We start from the raw sequence: 17297 nt of genomic DNA, 5'->3' as shown, positions 1-17297 counted from the left end.
TTTGATCTTTGTAGTTTATTCACAGAAGAGAATAAAGCATTTGCCTCAAATAGTACCTCAGTTATCATTCCTGTGAATCAACTACAGAAAAACCAAACATTTTCCATCTCAGTCCATGCTGAAAATTTCTTGGGTGGAATTCTTTCAGAGGAACTTCATGTTGATCTCAACACTATAGGTAAAATATGATTCAGATTTTTTTTTAAAAGCTATTTTCCCCCCAGTTGTAGTTTCTATGACATTTTTCATTAGTATTTTTATAGTAAACATCTTTAAAGGAAATTTAGAAGTGGTATCTTAAAACATGGAAGGTAAATTCCTGGAGCCAGATCTTTCATCTGAAGAAGACTGAACAACACGCATCATACTGGTAATCATGAACAATACAATCTGAGCTTCACCATGGAGGAAAATGCCCATGCTCCCACTTACATTTTTGCATGCCTGGCAAAACTCATGACAAGGATAAAGGAGTTCCTTGGTCTCAAATCCATGCTACAAGTTCCAGACAGCAATGCTTTGTCCACTTAGCTATAAACAGACCATTCATTGGACATTTCTCCTCCCTCCCTCCCTCCCTACACAAACACATATTCCCAAAAGCAGTCATAGACACCAGACTGCATGATGCAAGTATTCATACAATACTGTGCAAAAGTTTTAGGCAGGTGTGAAAAAATGCTGTAAAATAAGAATGCTTTCAAAAATATATATTGTAATCATTTATGTTTATCAATTTACAAAATGCAAAGTGAGCAAACAGAAGTAAAATCTAAACCAAATCAATATTTGGTGTGACTACCCTTTGGCTTCAAACCAGCATCAATTCTTACACTTGCACACTTTGTACACTTGCACAATGTCAGGGATCTTGTAGGATTAGAGTCAGGTGAATGATTTACCAATTATACCAAACAGGTGCTAATGATTCTCAATTTCATATGTAGATTGAAACACAGTCATTAACTGAAACAGAAACAGCTGTGTAGGAGGCTTAAAACTGGGTGAGGAACAGCCAAACTCTGCTACTAAGGTGAGGTTGTGGAAGACAGTTTCATGTCACAGGTCATACACCATGGCAAGACTGAGCACACACACAAGGTAGTTCTACTGCATCAGCAAGGTCTCTCCCAGGCAAACATTTCAAACAGACTGGGGTTTCAAGATGTGCTGTTCCAGCTCTTTTGAAGAAGCATCAAGAAATGGGCAACATTGAAGACCGTAGACACAGTGGCTAGCCAAGGAAACTTAATGCAGCAGATGAAAGACACACAATGCTTACTTCCCTTTGACATTGGAAGATGTCCAGCAGTGCCATCAGCACAGAACTGGTGGAAACCAGTGGGACCCAGGTACACCCATCTACTGTCTGAAGAAGTCTGGCCAGAAGTGGTCTTCGTGGAAGAATTGTGGCCAACAAGCCATACCTCTGATGTGGAAACAAGGCTAAGCAACTCAACTATGCACGAAAACATAGGAACTGGGGTGCAGAAAAATGGCAACAGGTGCTCTGGAATGATGAGTCCAAATCTGAAATATTTGGCTGTAGCAGGAGGCTTTGTTTGCCGAAGGGCTGGAGAGTGGTACAATAACGAGTGTCTGCAGGCGACAGTGAAGCATGGTGAAGGTTCTTTGCAAGTTTGGGGCTGCATTTCTGCAAATGGAGTTGGAGATTTGGTCAGGATCAATGGTGTCCTCAATGTTGAGAAATACAGGCAGATACTTATCCATCATGCCATCCATCAGGGAGGCGTGTGATTAGCTCCAAATTTATTCTACAGCAGGACAACGACCCCAAACATACAGCCAACATCATTAAGAATTATCTTCAGCATAAAGAAGAACAAGGAGTCCTGGAAGTGATGGTTTGGCCCCCACAGAGCCCTGATCTCAACATTATCGCGTCTGTCTGGGATTACATGAAGAGACAGAAGGATTTGAGGCAGCCTACATCCACAGGAGATCTGTGGTTAGTTCTCCAAGATGTTTGGAACAACCTACCTGCCGAGTTCCTTCAAAAACTGTGTGCAAGTGTACCTAGAAGAACTGATGCTGTTTTGAAGGCAAAGGGTGGTCACACCAAATATTGATTTGATTTGGATTTCTCTTCTGTTTGCTCACTTTGCATTTTGTAAATTGATAAACATAAACAATTACAATATATATTTTTGAAAGCATTCTTACTTTACAGCATTTTTTCATATTTGCCTAAAACTTTTGCACAGTACTGTATGTCTTCTACTTTGGTAGTTGCAGCAGAAAACTTTTGGTAGGGCATTAACAGTCTGTTCTGCTCTGTGCAATCACACTGCAATCCTGCTGTAAGACAAAAGGACTCACAAGAATTGCCAACAGTGGCAAGGACTGAAGGAGAAAGCCTGCTTTTGTGAATTAGTGCCTCTCCTGGGCAGGAAACTTTTTTTTTTTTTTGCTGTTGAGGGTTGGAAAGAGATTACAGCAACATGGTTCACCCAAGGCAAAATTGGGCATTTCCATATGGCAAAGAAGTGGAGGGGGAACAGGTCACAGCAGTTAGACATGACACAATGTGCTCACCCTTACATGCTTATGTGTGTTCTGTAGGTTGTTGGAATGGAATAGGGTCTTGGGGTTGGGCATTTGTATCTCAAATCCAAGAGAAAGAGTGTTGTTATGGTTCTCAACAATTAGTCATATGCTGTAGTTGCTATGTATGATGTGAGGCTGGACTGATTTTTGAAGAGTATTAATGAAAAAAAGATTCCATCTTTTTCTGTTTCTAAGCTCTATGTATGTGAGGCTGGAGAAAGATAGGTAATTTCCCTACTAGTGATTTTCAGTGTTTTCTACAATAATTCAATCACTGTTTTGTTAAAATGACAGGAATGAGGACAGGCTTTGTATTACTTCAACAGTGGCTGGATAATGGTATGAAAATGCTATAAATTGCTAGTGGAGAAACACCATAGACTGGAAGGTGTAATCTGAACTGTAATATCTTTTAAAATTTTCTTACAAGCAATATGGAAGCAGTGCTATCACTGAGGATTAATTTCTGCCATATCATAGGATCTTTTGCACTGCTGAATTAAAATTCTATCCACCCATTCTTGTATCAGCAGAAAATTATATGGGCATCAAATTTCCATTGTCTATCTCTGTCCTGTCACTATTGCCTCAGTGTTGGGTTACTGCCAGTCATTCAACTTCCCTCTACACCAATAGGTGAGAAAGACTGCTTTTGCGCATCTTATGTGTCCTTGGATGGATAGAATAAGAATTAAAATACTGCTCTAACAATGGTACAGTTAAGGAGAAACTTGACCCTGTCTCATTCATGGGCTTGGGGATGAGCTGAAGGCAACATCATAAGGATAAGGCAGAAAAAGACACTGCCACATAGCATGGTTAAGTACAAGTGTGGAAAAGTTCATAGCTCTTGGCTGGGAGACTTGGACAGGGCAGCTAATTAGATATGGGTGTTGCAATTTTTTTTTTTTTTTATGTTCCATTGTACTCAGTGAAATGAAAATTCTTGAATTAGGTTCAGTTGGACCATCAATAGCTTTAAGTGAGGTCTCAAAGTTAGAATAATGATCTGGGTAGGGACAGCATTTTTATAAAATAATGACCATTTGGAAAGCATGGTGGGACTGATGCATAAACATTAACAAAACAATGTGATTGTGGAAAATAACTGTACAGCAAAAGATCTACGAAATGATCTGAAGTAGAAACTGTAGTAGTTGGGACATTACTTCTCTTGAAGTATAAGAAGAACAACCTTCTAAAATCTGCATGTTGGGAAAATATTAATAATGTTATTGTCATAGATTAAATTTGCCATTCTTGTGTCTCTTTTAGTAACACCGGCTGTACCCGTGGTTGTTCAAAATAAAACAGTGGAGTTTCCAGCATTCAAGACTATAATTCAGTGGAAAAGGCAAACAGCAATCAATGAGACGTATTGTGAGGAGCGATATAAGGAGACAATAAGTGAAATTTGGCATGTGAGACAATTGGTTTTCTTCCTTCTGTGTTTTAATTAGCAGTGTTGCTGCAGGTTTTTATTGATTTTAGTACCATTCCATTTCATAATTCAGTTGGATGATAATAACTTCGTAGGCTCAGTGTTTTGGTTTTGTGGTGAAAAGCTTTCTGCACACACATGGCTCACACTGAACATTTCTGCATTTCACCAAAACAGAATTTAAGCTCCTTATGTATGCAGTGGCAGCTTTTGCCCAAATTTAGTGCTTAAAAATTCATATTCCCTTCAAGGAATTACAGAAGTCTTCAGATTTACGGAATTTGGCAAAACAATGGATCACAGGAGCTAAGAGCAACAATGCTTCTGTGGTTCATTTTGTAAAATGGTTAATAACGTGTGTGTGTGTGTGTAGATATGTCTGTAGGTGTGTGTGTGTGTGTATAAGAAATGCTTATATGTATTTGAATATGTGTGTGTGTGTGTGTATACACACCCTCACACACCCCCACACACCCATGAAATGCTTTAAATACTTAGAAGCACTATGTGATAGTTAAGGTGTTATCTTTTCTATACTCCGGGAACAGCAATAGACAAAACTACACACATTTAATTGAACTTGTATTCATAAATATATAATCCAAATTTATAGCTCTTCAGTCTTTGACCCCACAGGCTAAACGATAAGTATGTTTTTTAAACGGCATACAAAATCATCAGATAATCCAGGTTCACGTTGGACCCATCCGTATTCAGTTTGTCTAAAACAGTTTTCCTCATCCTAGTACCCTCCAATTGTTTAGGACCTCAATCCCATAATCCCATTAACTGCTGAGAGACCTTTTTTTTTATTGCGGCAGGTCATAAATGCAATCGATCAATAATTCCACCTTTGGCCATGCTGAGTGAAGAATATAGAAACTATAGTCCATCATATTTGAAGGATTATCAGGATGGCAAAACTGATAAGAATACTCATTCTGTGTCCCGTTCACTGATTTACAAGTTATTGTTCTTTGGGATAATCCCTCCTATAAGGTTTGAAAAGATCTCATGTTTTAAGAAAGATAAATTCAGGTAGTGTCTCCCAATTTTTTATAAATGCATAATTGAGGGATACATTTGTTACTACAACTGAAAGAATGCCACACCCATATATTCTTATATCTTCAGTATACAGCTCTTACATTGGTTGAGTTGAATGAATGGCGATTCTATGAATGAACAGACTGATACCGTAACTTGATGGTGCTGGGATGCAGTTAGGCCAGTGTTTCCAAACCTTCACAGCTTCAAGAAGTGGGGACTCCAATTCCCAGAATTCCCTAGCCAGCATGCTAGCTGGGGAATTCTGGGAGTTGAAGTCCATGCATCTTAAAATGGTCAAAGTTGAGAAACACTGCAGTAGGTCTTCCTTTACCAAATCTGTGATAACACTTCTTTTTCCCCTGTATCATCTCCAGAGTAGCAATCCAGGAGACACAGGAACACATGGGGGCCCACAGGAGGAAGTAAGGGGGCAAGTGGCCAAACGTGCATCATGATATCATGACACAAAACCCACAACTAACATACTTGCATCAGAACATGGGACAGATGTACAAAAGAGAAGAGTTTGCATGATGTTGTCATTTTGATGCAATCCCAGTTTGTTATAGAGAAGTATGTCTTCCTACCTCTCTCCAGCATGAGCAAAATGTTGCTAACCACAAAGGAGGAAGGAGATATTTGTTATCTTCACATTTGTTTTTTTTTAAATTAAATATATACACAGCTATAAATATGATGGAAGGCTTGTTTAATCCTTTCCTTTAGCACTACTTTAATTTAAATCAATGTTCTTTCATAGAAAATCCCAATATAGAGTGAGTAAGCATCACTGCTCCAATTAAATTCAGGTACATTATCTTAACAGAAATGCCAAGAGATCCAGTCATGAACACGTAGCTTGGCATTGAGAGTGAACCAACCATCCCCTTCTGTGTTTCTGCTTAGTGGTACTATCCAAACATGACTTCAAGAAAAAAATGCATGTCCCATTAAGTACTATGAACAGGAATACCCCCAAATGCAGTCAAAATAACTTTCAGTGCCAACTAAGTCATATAAATCCAGAATCTAACATTATCACCTGTATTGCTATTTTTGCTTCCCCTGTTTTGAGTATGCTAGCCCTGAGGATGCTGTATTTCTATTTGATTTATTCAATTATATCTGATAAAAGAAGGAGAGGTTGACTGGAAGGGAAAGAAGCTACAACATTAAATCATACAGAATTACAGAATTAGTTTCCACTATAGATGCAGGCATTTGAGGCTCATGGAAAACATTACTTAAGAAACAGAACTTTCACAGCACATTGTCTAGGAACCAACAATTTAAGATAAAGTTAGAAGAGTACAAAACTGGATTTTATTGTTTCTGCATTTTAGGTGAGAGACTGGGATGCTAATTTAAGAGATGAGCTTTACACCGAGTACAACTTAGATGCAAATACAAAGTATGAGTTTCAAATTAGATGCAAACTAACTCACCCCAGAAGTTTGTGGAGCAGATGGAGTGAATCTGCAGTATACATTACTCCAGAGAAAGGTGAGTTCACTGCTTTTTCTTGAACATCTTTTTCAAGTCAAAGAAAATTGCACAGAGAATGGTTAAAGACTTTAAGCTGCCATAAATCAACTAATTACAGCTTTCTGAGTGTTTTCAGCAAAAAGTCAGACTACAAAATAGATACAGCAAAAGGAAGCTGTACTTTTGTCAGCTCAGGAACTGGAATACTAGATTATATCTTTCTGCTCTTGTTTCCTGTATTATTTTCATCAGATTACATATAACTGTAGCATTGTAGCCTATGGTTTTATGAATTTTAGAGGTCTATAGAAAATCCCTGTATGGAAGATTAAACCCTATCATTTTCCAGCCACATGAGCTAGAAATTCATTAATACATTTGCAATTAAAGGGATTGGTCAGTCCTGCTCCTTGGGTAGTAGCAGATCTCTCAATAATACTTCTCTTTTTTTTTTGGTCTTCTTTCAGCTTTTATAAGCAAATAAATATCACTTATTTGCCTTAAACTGCTTTTTCCCATACTGAAACTGGCCAGAAATGAATCCCATTTAAGAAATTACTGTCAATCCATTTTTCAGCATTGGCAGCCATGCTGGCCAGGTATTTCCTCCAGATGGCAGTTACCACATTTTCCTTATATCCTTGCTGGGGAAAGCAAGTACCAATCCCTTTCCTTTTCACGGGCAATCTTTGAGAAGATGGATTTCCACTGACAGTTCTTTTGTATAAGCCTCCTCCTGTTGATTTCCCCCTTGATGCTTTCCATTCACCCCATCCGCCAGTGGAGAGGTGAGTGTGGTGGTGAGGACTCCGTTCTACTCTGCTTTTTGCTACCATACTTAGGCAAGAGGAAATTGCAGAACCTTCATCAATTTTATCTGGTTTAAAAAAAAAAGGAAAGGAAAGACCATGGTTTCACAGATTAACTTGTAAAAAAAAGTCGACTCTTTCACCAGTCTTCCAGTGAACCTGTAAAAAAATTAATAAATAAGAAAGGAGGGGGGCAAAAGTCCAGAGCTTCACTGGTCCACTGGTGGGAGTATCCTTTCAGAAAGAGCAGGAAGCCTAGCAGTCCAAGATGAAAAGGCCGTGGAAGATAGCAATGCCCAGAGCGAAGAGGTCTTCTTGCTGCATTGTGCAATGGCTAATTGGAAGAGAGGCCTTTGCCTAGAAAGAAGCACCACCTGAAAACCATACAGCATTTCTTGAGGTGGCAGAAGTTGTAAAGCATTATTTTTGACATGGAGCAAGAAAGGATGGGCGCCGGTTGCCTTTATGTGGGCTGGAGACAGGTTGAAGACAACATGTGCTCCTGTTTTCGAGCAATGGTTAGTGGACCACCTCAAACTGGGGAAAGCAAGACACCTAAGGGCTCTTTTGATAGAAATAACAGGTCTAGTATAATCCATATCAAATTGCAGAAGTTCAGCATAAGAAACCCTGCTCTTTATTTTGTGCTTGCCAGTCCTGTAACTACTGGCAGTATTAGGAATAACCCCCTCCGCTTTTTACTATCTCATTTCAGCTAAGTAGTCTGGGAGTCAAAATAGCAGCAACTGAGGAGAGGAAATGAATTTTAAAAACTGAGTTGACATAGCCAGCCAAATCCTCTACAAAAGTAGGAAGGGAGCAAAACCAGAGCAAAGGCAATCTTTGTTGTTGTTCAGTCGTTGTATCTGACCCTTTGCGACCCCATGAACCATATTGCGCCAGGCCTTCCTGTCCTTCACTGCCTCCCAGAGTTTGCTCAAGTTCATGTTCATTGTAAGGCAATCTTACATTACTGCCAATGGGAACTCACTGAGGAACAGGAGAGATTTGTAGGGGAGCAATAAAATACTACCAAGCTTTTTTTTCCCCCTTTCCCTTTGATAGCTGCTGCAAACCCCGTGCTTTGAGAAGAAACCTTCTAATCTCAGCAAGAAAGACAACAAATTGAGATACAACTCTGGTTAGCCCAGTTTCACTCTGTTTTGTCAACATCAGATGAAGGTTTAGCAGGTATATTATAGGAAGCCATGTTATTGAAGAATTAGTGACCCCTGCTGACAAAACTAGGATCTAAGTAAAAACATTATCATTTTTGGATACACATTCAAGAATCTCTTTTACCACATTTATTTTGGCAGGATTCCTTTGCCTTTAGCAGCTACAAAGTGATCTGAAATTGATCGGGTGAACCCTTTCCCATTGTTGCCATTTCCTACTAAAAGAGTTGTCAATTCCTGAATATATTAGCTATTAGAAGCACTTCTTATCAAGCACAATCAGGTTGCTATGTAATAATTTTGTGTTATATTGTTGTTTTTGTTATTGTATTCTCATTGTCAGGGAGAGGGGAGAAATGGTGCAATGTTCAAACGCTCAAAGAATTTAGTACTATAGTACTAACGCAACATGTAAGGTTGTAGAGTAATGTTAATTTAGTTTACACCGTTACCCCAATTTTCTCTGAATAATCCATTGAACCAGAAACTGATAATAATGGCTGAGTTCACAGAACACCCTAAGCTCAAATGCGATTGAGTAGATTGTGATTCAGTATGTCTTGTGAATAAGGCCAGTCTTTTGTGTTTCAATTGAAAGTCTGAACTTGGGTTTATAGAGTAACAACTAGTAGCTACTTACTGATCTATTACATAATTTATTACTAATTACTGGGTAATTAGTAGTAAGTACTGTCTACTTATTACTGGCAGGTAGAAATCCAGTTATAGGTAGTTTTCCTCTCCAGCAAGCTGGCAGAAAAGCTGTCACTCTCCATATGTTATTGCACTACAACTCTGAGGCGATTCAGACAGCACAGGCTACAGTGAGTGATGCTGCAAATTATGATTCAGCAACTGTTAGAACTACACGATGAGTTCCTGATTTCTAGAGAGAAATGAAGGAAGCATCAACCAATTTACCGTTGATTGAAGAATGGAAAGCAGAATTGGCAGACCTTCACTGATGCGGGGCTACGAAGGTTGCCATCCCATAGACCAGTGTTGTCCAAACTTGGCCACTTTAAGATGAGTGGACTTCAACTCCCAGAATTCCCCAGCCAGCCAACACTGCCATAGACTCTTAATATGAGGTAGAATTGTCATGTGGTTGCTGATGTTCATGACGTTAAACTGATTTGCTATATAGTACAGTAGCCACCTGCACTATCTTTGAAAGGTCAGTATACTCTCATTTTCTATGCTTGCATATTCTTTTAAAATCTTTTTTAAAAAATACTTCATTTGCTCCAACTGTTGTTATAGTTATTCCTCAGTGTAAGAGGAATGCTATAATAGAAGAAGTCATATTCTTTTATATTTTTGTTATACTTTTTTGTTGTTACATGTTTCTCCCCTCTTTTTAAATACAGAACCTGCCGTTCTTGATGTATGGAGGAAACTCGGACCAATTTACCCCAATCATACCCAAGTGATGACTATCTTGATCAAGGTGAGAATAAACGTATTTTTAACAAAATAGAGATTATCACTTTCATAGTTTAGAACTGAGAAAGATAAGAAAAACCAGGCACCTCTGTGGGGATGTGGGTCAAAAAGGTCAAGATGGCAGTTGTGACCACACAATCAAAGCCCCCCACTTTTTTAATGTTTGTTGACCATGCAATGCACATTAAAAGGGGGTGAAGACTGCTTTGTAGGCTACACCTTGCAGCAAACCTGATCTGTTTGAGAGAGAAGGGCTGGACTAACCATCTAAGCTGGCTATGGGATGGGGGACTGGGGGAGCCTGTAATCATTTCCCATGCATTTGTGAGAGACAGTAGGGAGCAAACCTGGGCTAATGGGCCAGGTGAGGGTATAGCTGGTTTTTCTCCTGGTTCACCACCTGAGAGCAGGGTGGTTGGGGGATTAGGTATGTGGTGGAGTGGTGGTGGTAGGGTTGGATGTCTAGTGGCATGTGGGCAGATGGCCCAAGTAGCAGATGCTGAGTGCTAGGCAGAAGAACCAGAATGCGTGGGTGTGTTTGTCATATCTGTGTGTGCAAGGTGATGATGCCGTAAGCCTTCCACCTGGGGATGGGAGGGCAAGGGTTGGGGGGATTGGACGTGGTGCGGGAGGAGCAGGCAGGCAAAGATATCATAGTGGAAACAGGCATGGGGAGATATAGCAGGAGACAGGTGTGGACTGTTCTTGGGGAAGACAATTTAATCCATGAGATGAAACTACGCAAGAGATGCCTGCTGGAGGAAGACAAAGAGTGACAGAACACGGCTAAGAACCTTTATTAGGGTTTACTTTGTGGCAATAAGAGCAGTGAAACAGGCTTATTTCTCCACTCTTCTTGTGTGCGCAGATAGCTGGCCAGCAGCCTGTTTGAGTAACCAGATCCCTCCTTGGGAACATCTGCAGGGCTGCTATGAAGACTATTCTAATCATCTAATGGATAAAGTCTCTGAGATTTGGTTGGAGTTGGATGGGTTGTGGGTTCTATGGAATAGAAGAATATAAATATGAATATAAATTTATAGAAATAGAATATGAGGCACAGCCTTGCTTGGTTGTCTGGGGAGCGTTCCAAACTGTTGGTTCTGAGGGTCCTTTGGGGTCTGAGCTCAGCCACCTGCATCTTAGATCCATGTCCCTCCTAGCAGGTGAAGAAGGCCTCCCAAAAGGCAGGGCGAGGTTCGATCCAAGCTGTGAATGCTTCTTTGTGGGAGGGAAAGGTTCCGCCTGCTTTGAAAGAGGCGGTGGAATTATCCATATTAGGAAGCCTTTTTTCTCGCTTGATTTTGAGAATATTTCAAACATTTCAAAATAAATCCAATTTAAAAATACTGCTTGGGGAGATAAATTGAGGTGAAATGACAGACAGCAAACTATTTACATGGCTCCCTACGGTTTCTTCACTTCTGATTAATTCTCTATGAAACCTTTAAAATGCTATTGTTATCTGCAATGGATGGCATTTCAGATGTAATTTGGACCTCCTGAAGAAGCTGTTGGTTCAATCACTTTTTTCCCTTTAGACCCCACATTTCTGAAACTTCTTGAATATTATATGTACAGATAATAAAAAGTTAGTTTTTGCTGTTCTCCAAAGACATTTCTTCTGCTATTTCTCTAGCCACTGTCTCCAAAGGAAAGTGGAGGAAGAATTCTGAATTATAGAATATTCTATGAAAACCGAGGAAGAAAGGTGGATTTATGTAAAACAACAGAAATATTTTGCAAAGTGATGGTGCCCCCTGCAGTGACCATTATTTATGTGACAGCCCACAATTCCAAAGGAAGTTCCAAACCTGCTAAAATTATAGTGGAACAACCACCTCACAATTTCCAAGGTAAGATATCATGAAGCAGGCAAACTTTTCGGAAATTGGATCTGCGTTTTTTTATGTTAGCAAATAAGCCACCCAGTCCCTTCTGGAATGGGTGGCCATAATACATTTAAAGAAATGAAATGAAATGAAATGAAATGAACTATCCTACTGGGGACTCTGTAACATTATTTCTACACTTATTTGTGTCCCTCTTGAAATATATTATTAAATAATTATACATTCTGAATTCCGCCATCTGCAGATTGAAGCTATTAACAAGCTAATGCAACCAGATGACCTCCTTCTGCTATCATCATATGTGCAACCTACAACTCTAAATTTCAGAGATACTCAGTTAAAAAATATTCCATTCCACTGCAGGCATAAAAGCTATAATAAGAAGTGAGAATCTAAAAATACCATTTAAAAATTAGCTTCCTATCATTGTGATTATTAAAACTTTCTGTATATATAAAAGTGCGTCTGCTAAATTTCAGGTCGCAAGTGAGTTAATAGTCATGATACTGCCTTAAAAGTATGCTTTTATAATGCAGCCCATAGTCCTTAAAATAATCAGCCTAGTATTTTTATAATTTTCACACTTTAAGAAGAAGGATTACAATTGCATAGCGCAGGTCTATCTGGTTTGTGTGCTAGTTTTCCTACAATTTCCTTTCTAAGTTCAATCTATTTCATACCATCCTTAGAAACATTTTTTAAAAACAGCTCTTAGTTGAAGAGCCCCCCTAACGGAAACAGCAATTTTATTCAAGGTCACTTCTTGATGCTCTACAAAGTTCTTACAAAGTTCAAGCTCTATGCCGCATTAATTCAGTTTATAGAAGTTAGGGACATAAACTTTTCTACAAAAATGTACCCTTTCAACCTAATTATTCAGCACCCGCAGCTTCTGAAAATACAATAAACTCATAAAATCCCATCCTTTGGATGATTTGCATTGGAATGTATGAAGCCATTTGCCACACGTTGCTGTTTGAGGAAGAATGTGCAGAGAAATGTTGCCGCTGAGGATAACACCAGGGCAAGAGTTTCACCAGGCCTATTTCACCTTGTGCATTACAACTGAGAATGAGCAGGCCATCAAGCTAAGCCATAATTTCCTTTAGCCATGGCTTGTTGAATACAGCCTTGCATATATATAGAACATGTGTAGCCATCATGATAGTTTCTTTCAGAGAAAGCTACATACTGCAGAGCGCAGAAAAGAAGAAATCTTAAGCCAAATAAATTAAAGGGATGGGATTAAGAAAAAGAAAAAAAAAAACACGGTTAAAGCTAGTTTGCAGCAGCAGCACTCATTGTATTGCTCCATATCTTTCTAACCTTGCAAACTATCCCTGATTCCACCACATCCATACACCATTTCCCACACTGACTTTTGTCACATCTCTCTTTTTTGAAGAGCTGAACTCAGTCTCCTATTTCCCTTTCCTCCTGATCCATTCACTGTTCCTTTATATATTTGTTTTGCAATTTGTTCCTCATTCATTCTCTCTATATAGCTAAGTCACCTAAAATGTTTCTTTTGCCTGAGCCACTCACTTTTGTTCTCCATCCACATTCTCTCACAGCCTATTCATTCCTGACTCTACCTCTTCTTATTGACCACATACACTTCTTTAGTATCCCAGGCCCACTGCATTCAATTTATTTTTATGTTTCTCCTGAAATACACAGCTCTCACTTCCTTATAACATAGTAGGCAGAGCATATACCCAGCCTTTTCACTGTCTTCAGCAAACATTCATTCCTTGCAACAGATTATGTATTGCCTTTCTACCATATTTGTACATCTTAAAATTTCTCCATTCATTTTTCCATTTTTATTAAACATTCTACCAAGGTACACAACCAATTAAGCCAAACTGAAATAAGCCTAGTTTTGGCTTAAAGCAGTGTGTGTCAATGTGTCATTTGGCTCTTTGCCTTAAGAGAGGCATTGTTTTCATTCATCTTGATCACAAGTGATATCTCAGGATGTACAAAAAAATACCACACTAAAATGGGGAAATTCACCAGTCTTCCATAATGTCTGAGATGGAGATGAACATATATGGAGGCCACCAGATTACAGAGACTAATTTGCATATTGTTCACTAATTTCAAAACCATTTTTAGCTAAGGACTTCCGGTTTGTGATGGTTCTGTAAGGTACATCTCTCGCTTCTCTACTGATTAAAGGGTTTTCAAACTTCTCAATTATCGGACTGTGTGGATAAAGACTGACAAAGACTTACTATTAGGTATATAATTTTTATTATATATTGACTTGTTTTTAACAAGCTTTTGGCATGGCAACAAGACCGAAACAGTCAACAGTTAGCTTAATTCCAACTGTCATCATCTGCCGAAACCAGGAAAGATGGTGGAGGAAGATTCTTCTACTAATTTATTTAGTACAAGTTTTGAAGCTGATGCAACAAGATTTGGCAGAGCTTAAAAATGATCTAAAGCAAATGCAAGATAAGCTGCTCACCATGAAGATCAATTGGCTGCTCATGAGGATGTAACTCAAGCTAGCCATAATATTCTGGATAAACGAATTATATATTTAGAATCACAATTGCACAGGACAAATGTATGATAGGCATTGAACCCCCCACCCCACCCCACTGGAGTCAATCAAACCTGGCTGGATTTATGGAGGATTTTTTCAGAAAGCTTCTGTCTTTGGAAACGGACTTTCCAGTTGAAATTGAACACATCATTAAAATTCTTTTAATGAGCAGAAGACTGAAACTAGTTCCAATATTATTATTGTGCAGTCCCTTTGTGTTACCATAAGATATGAGATTTTACATACAGTATATTTCTCCAGAAATCAGTAAAGTCACCACTGAAGTGGGGTTCCAGTTAAAGTAAGATATCAATCTATCCTGGTTTTACTAAAGAGGTTTCTCAAACAAGAAGGCTGTTCACAAAACTCGAAAACTTGCTAGATTTGCACAACTTCAATATTTCATGTGCTTTCCAGCTACATTCTGATCATCAGGATCAGATTCACAAATCTGAGAACCCATTGAATGCAGATGTCTTTATCCTATCATTGAAATCTGCTGATGGAAAAACATGATTGTGTCTCAGTTCGTAGCAACTGTTAAGGGAGAAGATTGAGTCTGCCCAAGAAAAAAAAGCCTCAATTTAAAAGACTCTAAGCTTTCAATTTTTTCCCTCTGTACTCTTGTTAACTTCATGATACTGAGTCTGGGCAGTCTTAAGGACTGCCAGCTTAAGGCCTTAACTTTGTATATAATTTCTTAGTTTAAAGGCTAGTTTGAAACTGCTCTGTATATTTACTTATAATAAGAGAGATGAAACTATAGTTCTATCCTACTGAGAAGTCATGCATTTCTTTCTCTTGATTGATTGATTGATTGATCTATTTTTAGGGTTCTCTTTAGTTTTTGTAATAATGTTATTTGTCCGCTGTTTTATTTTCTTGCACATAATCAAGTTTTTTTTCTTTTAAGTTTAGATTCTATATATATATGTAATACAATGCTATTTGAATATTAATTTGAGTTCCTATGGAGGTTCTACATCTGCGAGCAATATTAGAACATACGATAAATATTTAAACACAGAAAAATTATTATTAAAAATTATTATTTAATAATTTAATAATTTAATAAAATTATTAAATATTTGTTAAATGGTACAGGTTATAAGATGAATTGGGAGAATATTGATAAGTGGGCCAAATTAAAATTAATGGATGAAGTTAGTCAGTCTTAATGTACAAGGGCTGTGAGAACCTAAGAAACAAAATGTAATTTTCGTATGTTTAAAATCATTAAGAGCAGATATTGCTTATCTACAGGTAACTCATCTAATGGAAAAGGATAAATCTCTATTAATGAAGGATTGGGTGGGACAGGTTTACTTCACAGATACTTCAACGACAGCTAAAGGTTTGGCCATTTTGGTTCGAAAAGGATTTTGAACTGATGTACAACAGGTTATTACTGATGTGAATGGGCATTATTTAATTTTATGTGCTAAAATAGCAGGGATTGTTATAGCTATGATTAAAGTTTATGGACCCCAGTTTAGATTCTCCTATTACGTTTTATGAACGTTTTCAACACTTGAATGGGTGCAATTATGATAAAGTGATAATAGGAGGAGATTTTAATGAAATATTGGACCCTGAGCTTGATAGAAATACACTGGTATAGAAAAAACAATCATCAGTGAGGGAAACAATTAAGGCCTTTATGGAAGAATTGAATTTAATAGACCCTTGGCATTTGATATACCCAACTAAAAGAGAATATACATTTTATTCAAGTGTGCACCAGAATTTTTTTAGGCTTGATTATTTTTTAATATCATCAACTCTGTATCATCAAATTCAAGAACGTAATATTGATGTTTGTTATGTATCAAGCCATAGTGCAATTACTTTGAATTGTATGTTTCAGAAACCAGTCAAGGTACTGAGAAATTGGTATTTCAATATCTCCTTGTTGAATGATAAAAATTGTGTACAACAAATGCAAGTAGAGACTTTGCAATACTTTGATGTGAATTCAGAAACTTCAAGTGCTCGAATTTTTGAATGGGAAGCATATAAATCTTATATCCAAGACTGAATTATTGCTTATGCATCATATAAAAATAAGATTAAAAATAAAAGGGAAAATAATTTGAAAGATGAATTGAAACATTTATGGGCTCAGATGGTTAAATGCCCATCTACTACCTTGTACAGAGAAATACAGAAGAAGAAATATGAATTAAATACTATAATATCACAGCAGACAGAATTCATGTTAACATGTTTATGACAGAGATATTGGGAGAATAGCAAAAGACCCAGTAAAATTTTGGCTAATCGCTGAAAGCAAAAGAAAGTTAGGGCAATTATTCCAATTATTAGGGGTGAAAGAGATGAAATATATAAAACTTCAAAGGATATAAATTGTCAATTTTTTAAATTCTATTCAGAATTATATAGCAAACCAGAGAATATATCAAATGAGGATATAGAGGCCTTTCTAAATAAATATAAATTTATCACACTTAGATGATGCACAAAAACTACTCTTGTTTGCTCCATTATCTGAGGTAGAGATTAAACAAATAATTTTAAAAATGGCAAGTGGTAAAACGCAGGATTGGATGAATTTCCTATAGAGTGCTACAGAACATATATAGACCTTTTGATGCCAAAACTTTGTCAATTGTATGATGAGATATTTGGTAAGGGTATAATCTCAGAACATTTAATCAGGCCTATATTACAGTTATACCAAAATCAGGCAAAGATCATATTCAGTGTGCTAATTATCATCCAATCTCATTGGTTAATGTTGATACAAAGATCTTAACAGCAGTGCTAGCAAATAGATTACAGCAAGTGATACTGTTCATTAAGAATGATCAAGCAGGGTTTATAAAAACTAGGCAAGCAACAGACAACATTACCTTAGTTGTAGATTTAATAGACTTGAATAAAAAC

General features: G+C 37.7%; 1 protein-coding gene across 1 annotated transcript in view; it reads left to right on the top strand.

The window, feature by feature from the left end:
- IL23R (interleukin 23 receptor) overlaps nucleotides 1-17297 on the top strand; it is a 49080-nt gene that overhangs the window by 14925 nt on the left and 16858 nt on the right. The window contains exons 5-9 of the mRNA XM_088154136.1: nucleotides 15-178; nucleotides 3844-3989; nucleotides 6403-6562; nucleotides 9902-9981; nucleotides 11617-11833. Of these exons, the coding sequence (XP_088010262.1) occupies nucleotides 15-178; nucleotides 3844-3989; nucleotides 6403-6562; nucleotides 9902-9981; nucleotides 11617-11833 (767 nt within the window). The remainder of the gene's footprint in view (nucleotides 1-14; nucleotides 179-3843; nucleotides 3990-6402; nucleotides 6563-9901; nucleotides 9982-11616; nucleotides 11834-17297) is intronic.

This window comes from Python bivittatus, unplaced genomic scaffold, assembly GCF_059951505.1.
Source record: "Python bivittatus isolate LINGU-HERP-01145 unplaced genomic scaffold, Pbiv_v1 ctg000700_np1212, whole genome shotgun sequence".
NCBI classification, from domain to species: Eukaryota; Metazoa; Chordata; class Lepidosauria; order Squamata; family Pythonidae; genus Python; species Python bivittatus.
The sequence above is the reverse complement of the archived record's forward strand: the minus strand, read 5'-3'. Positions and strand labels throughout refer to the sequence as shown.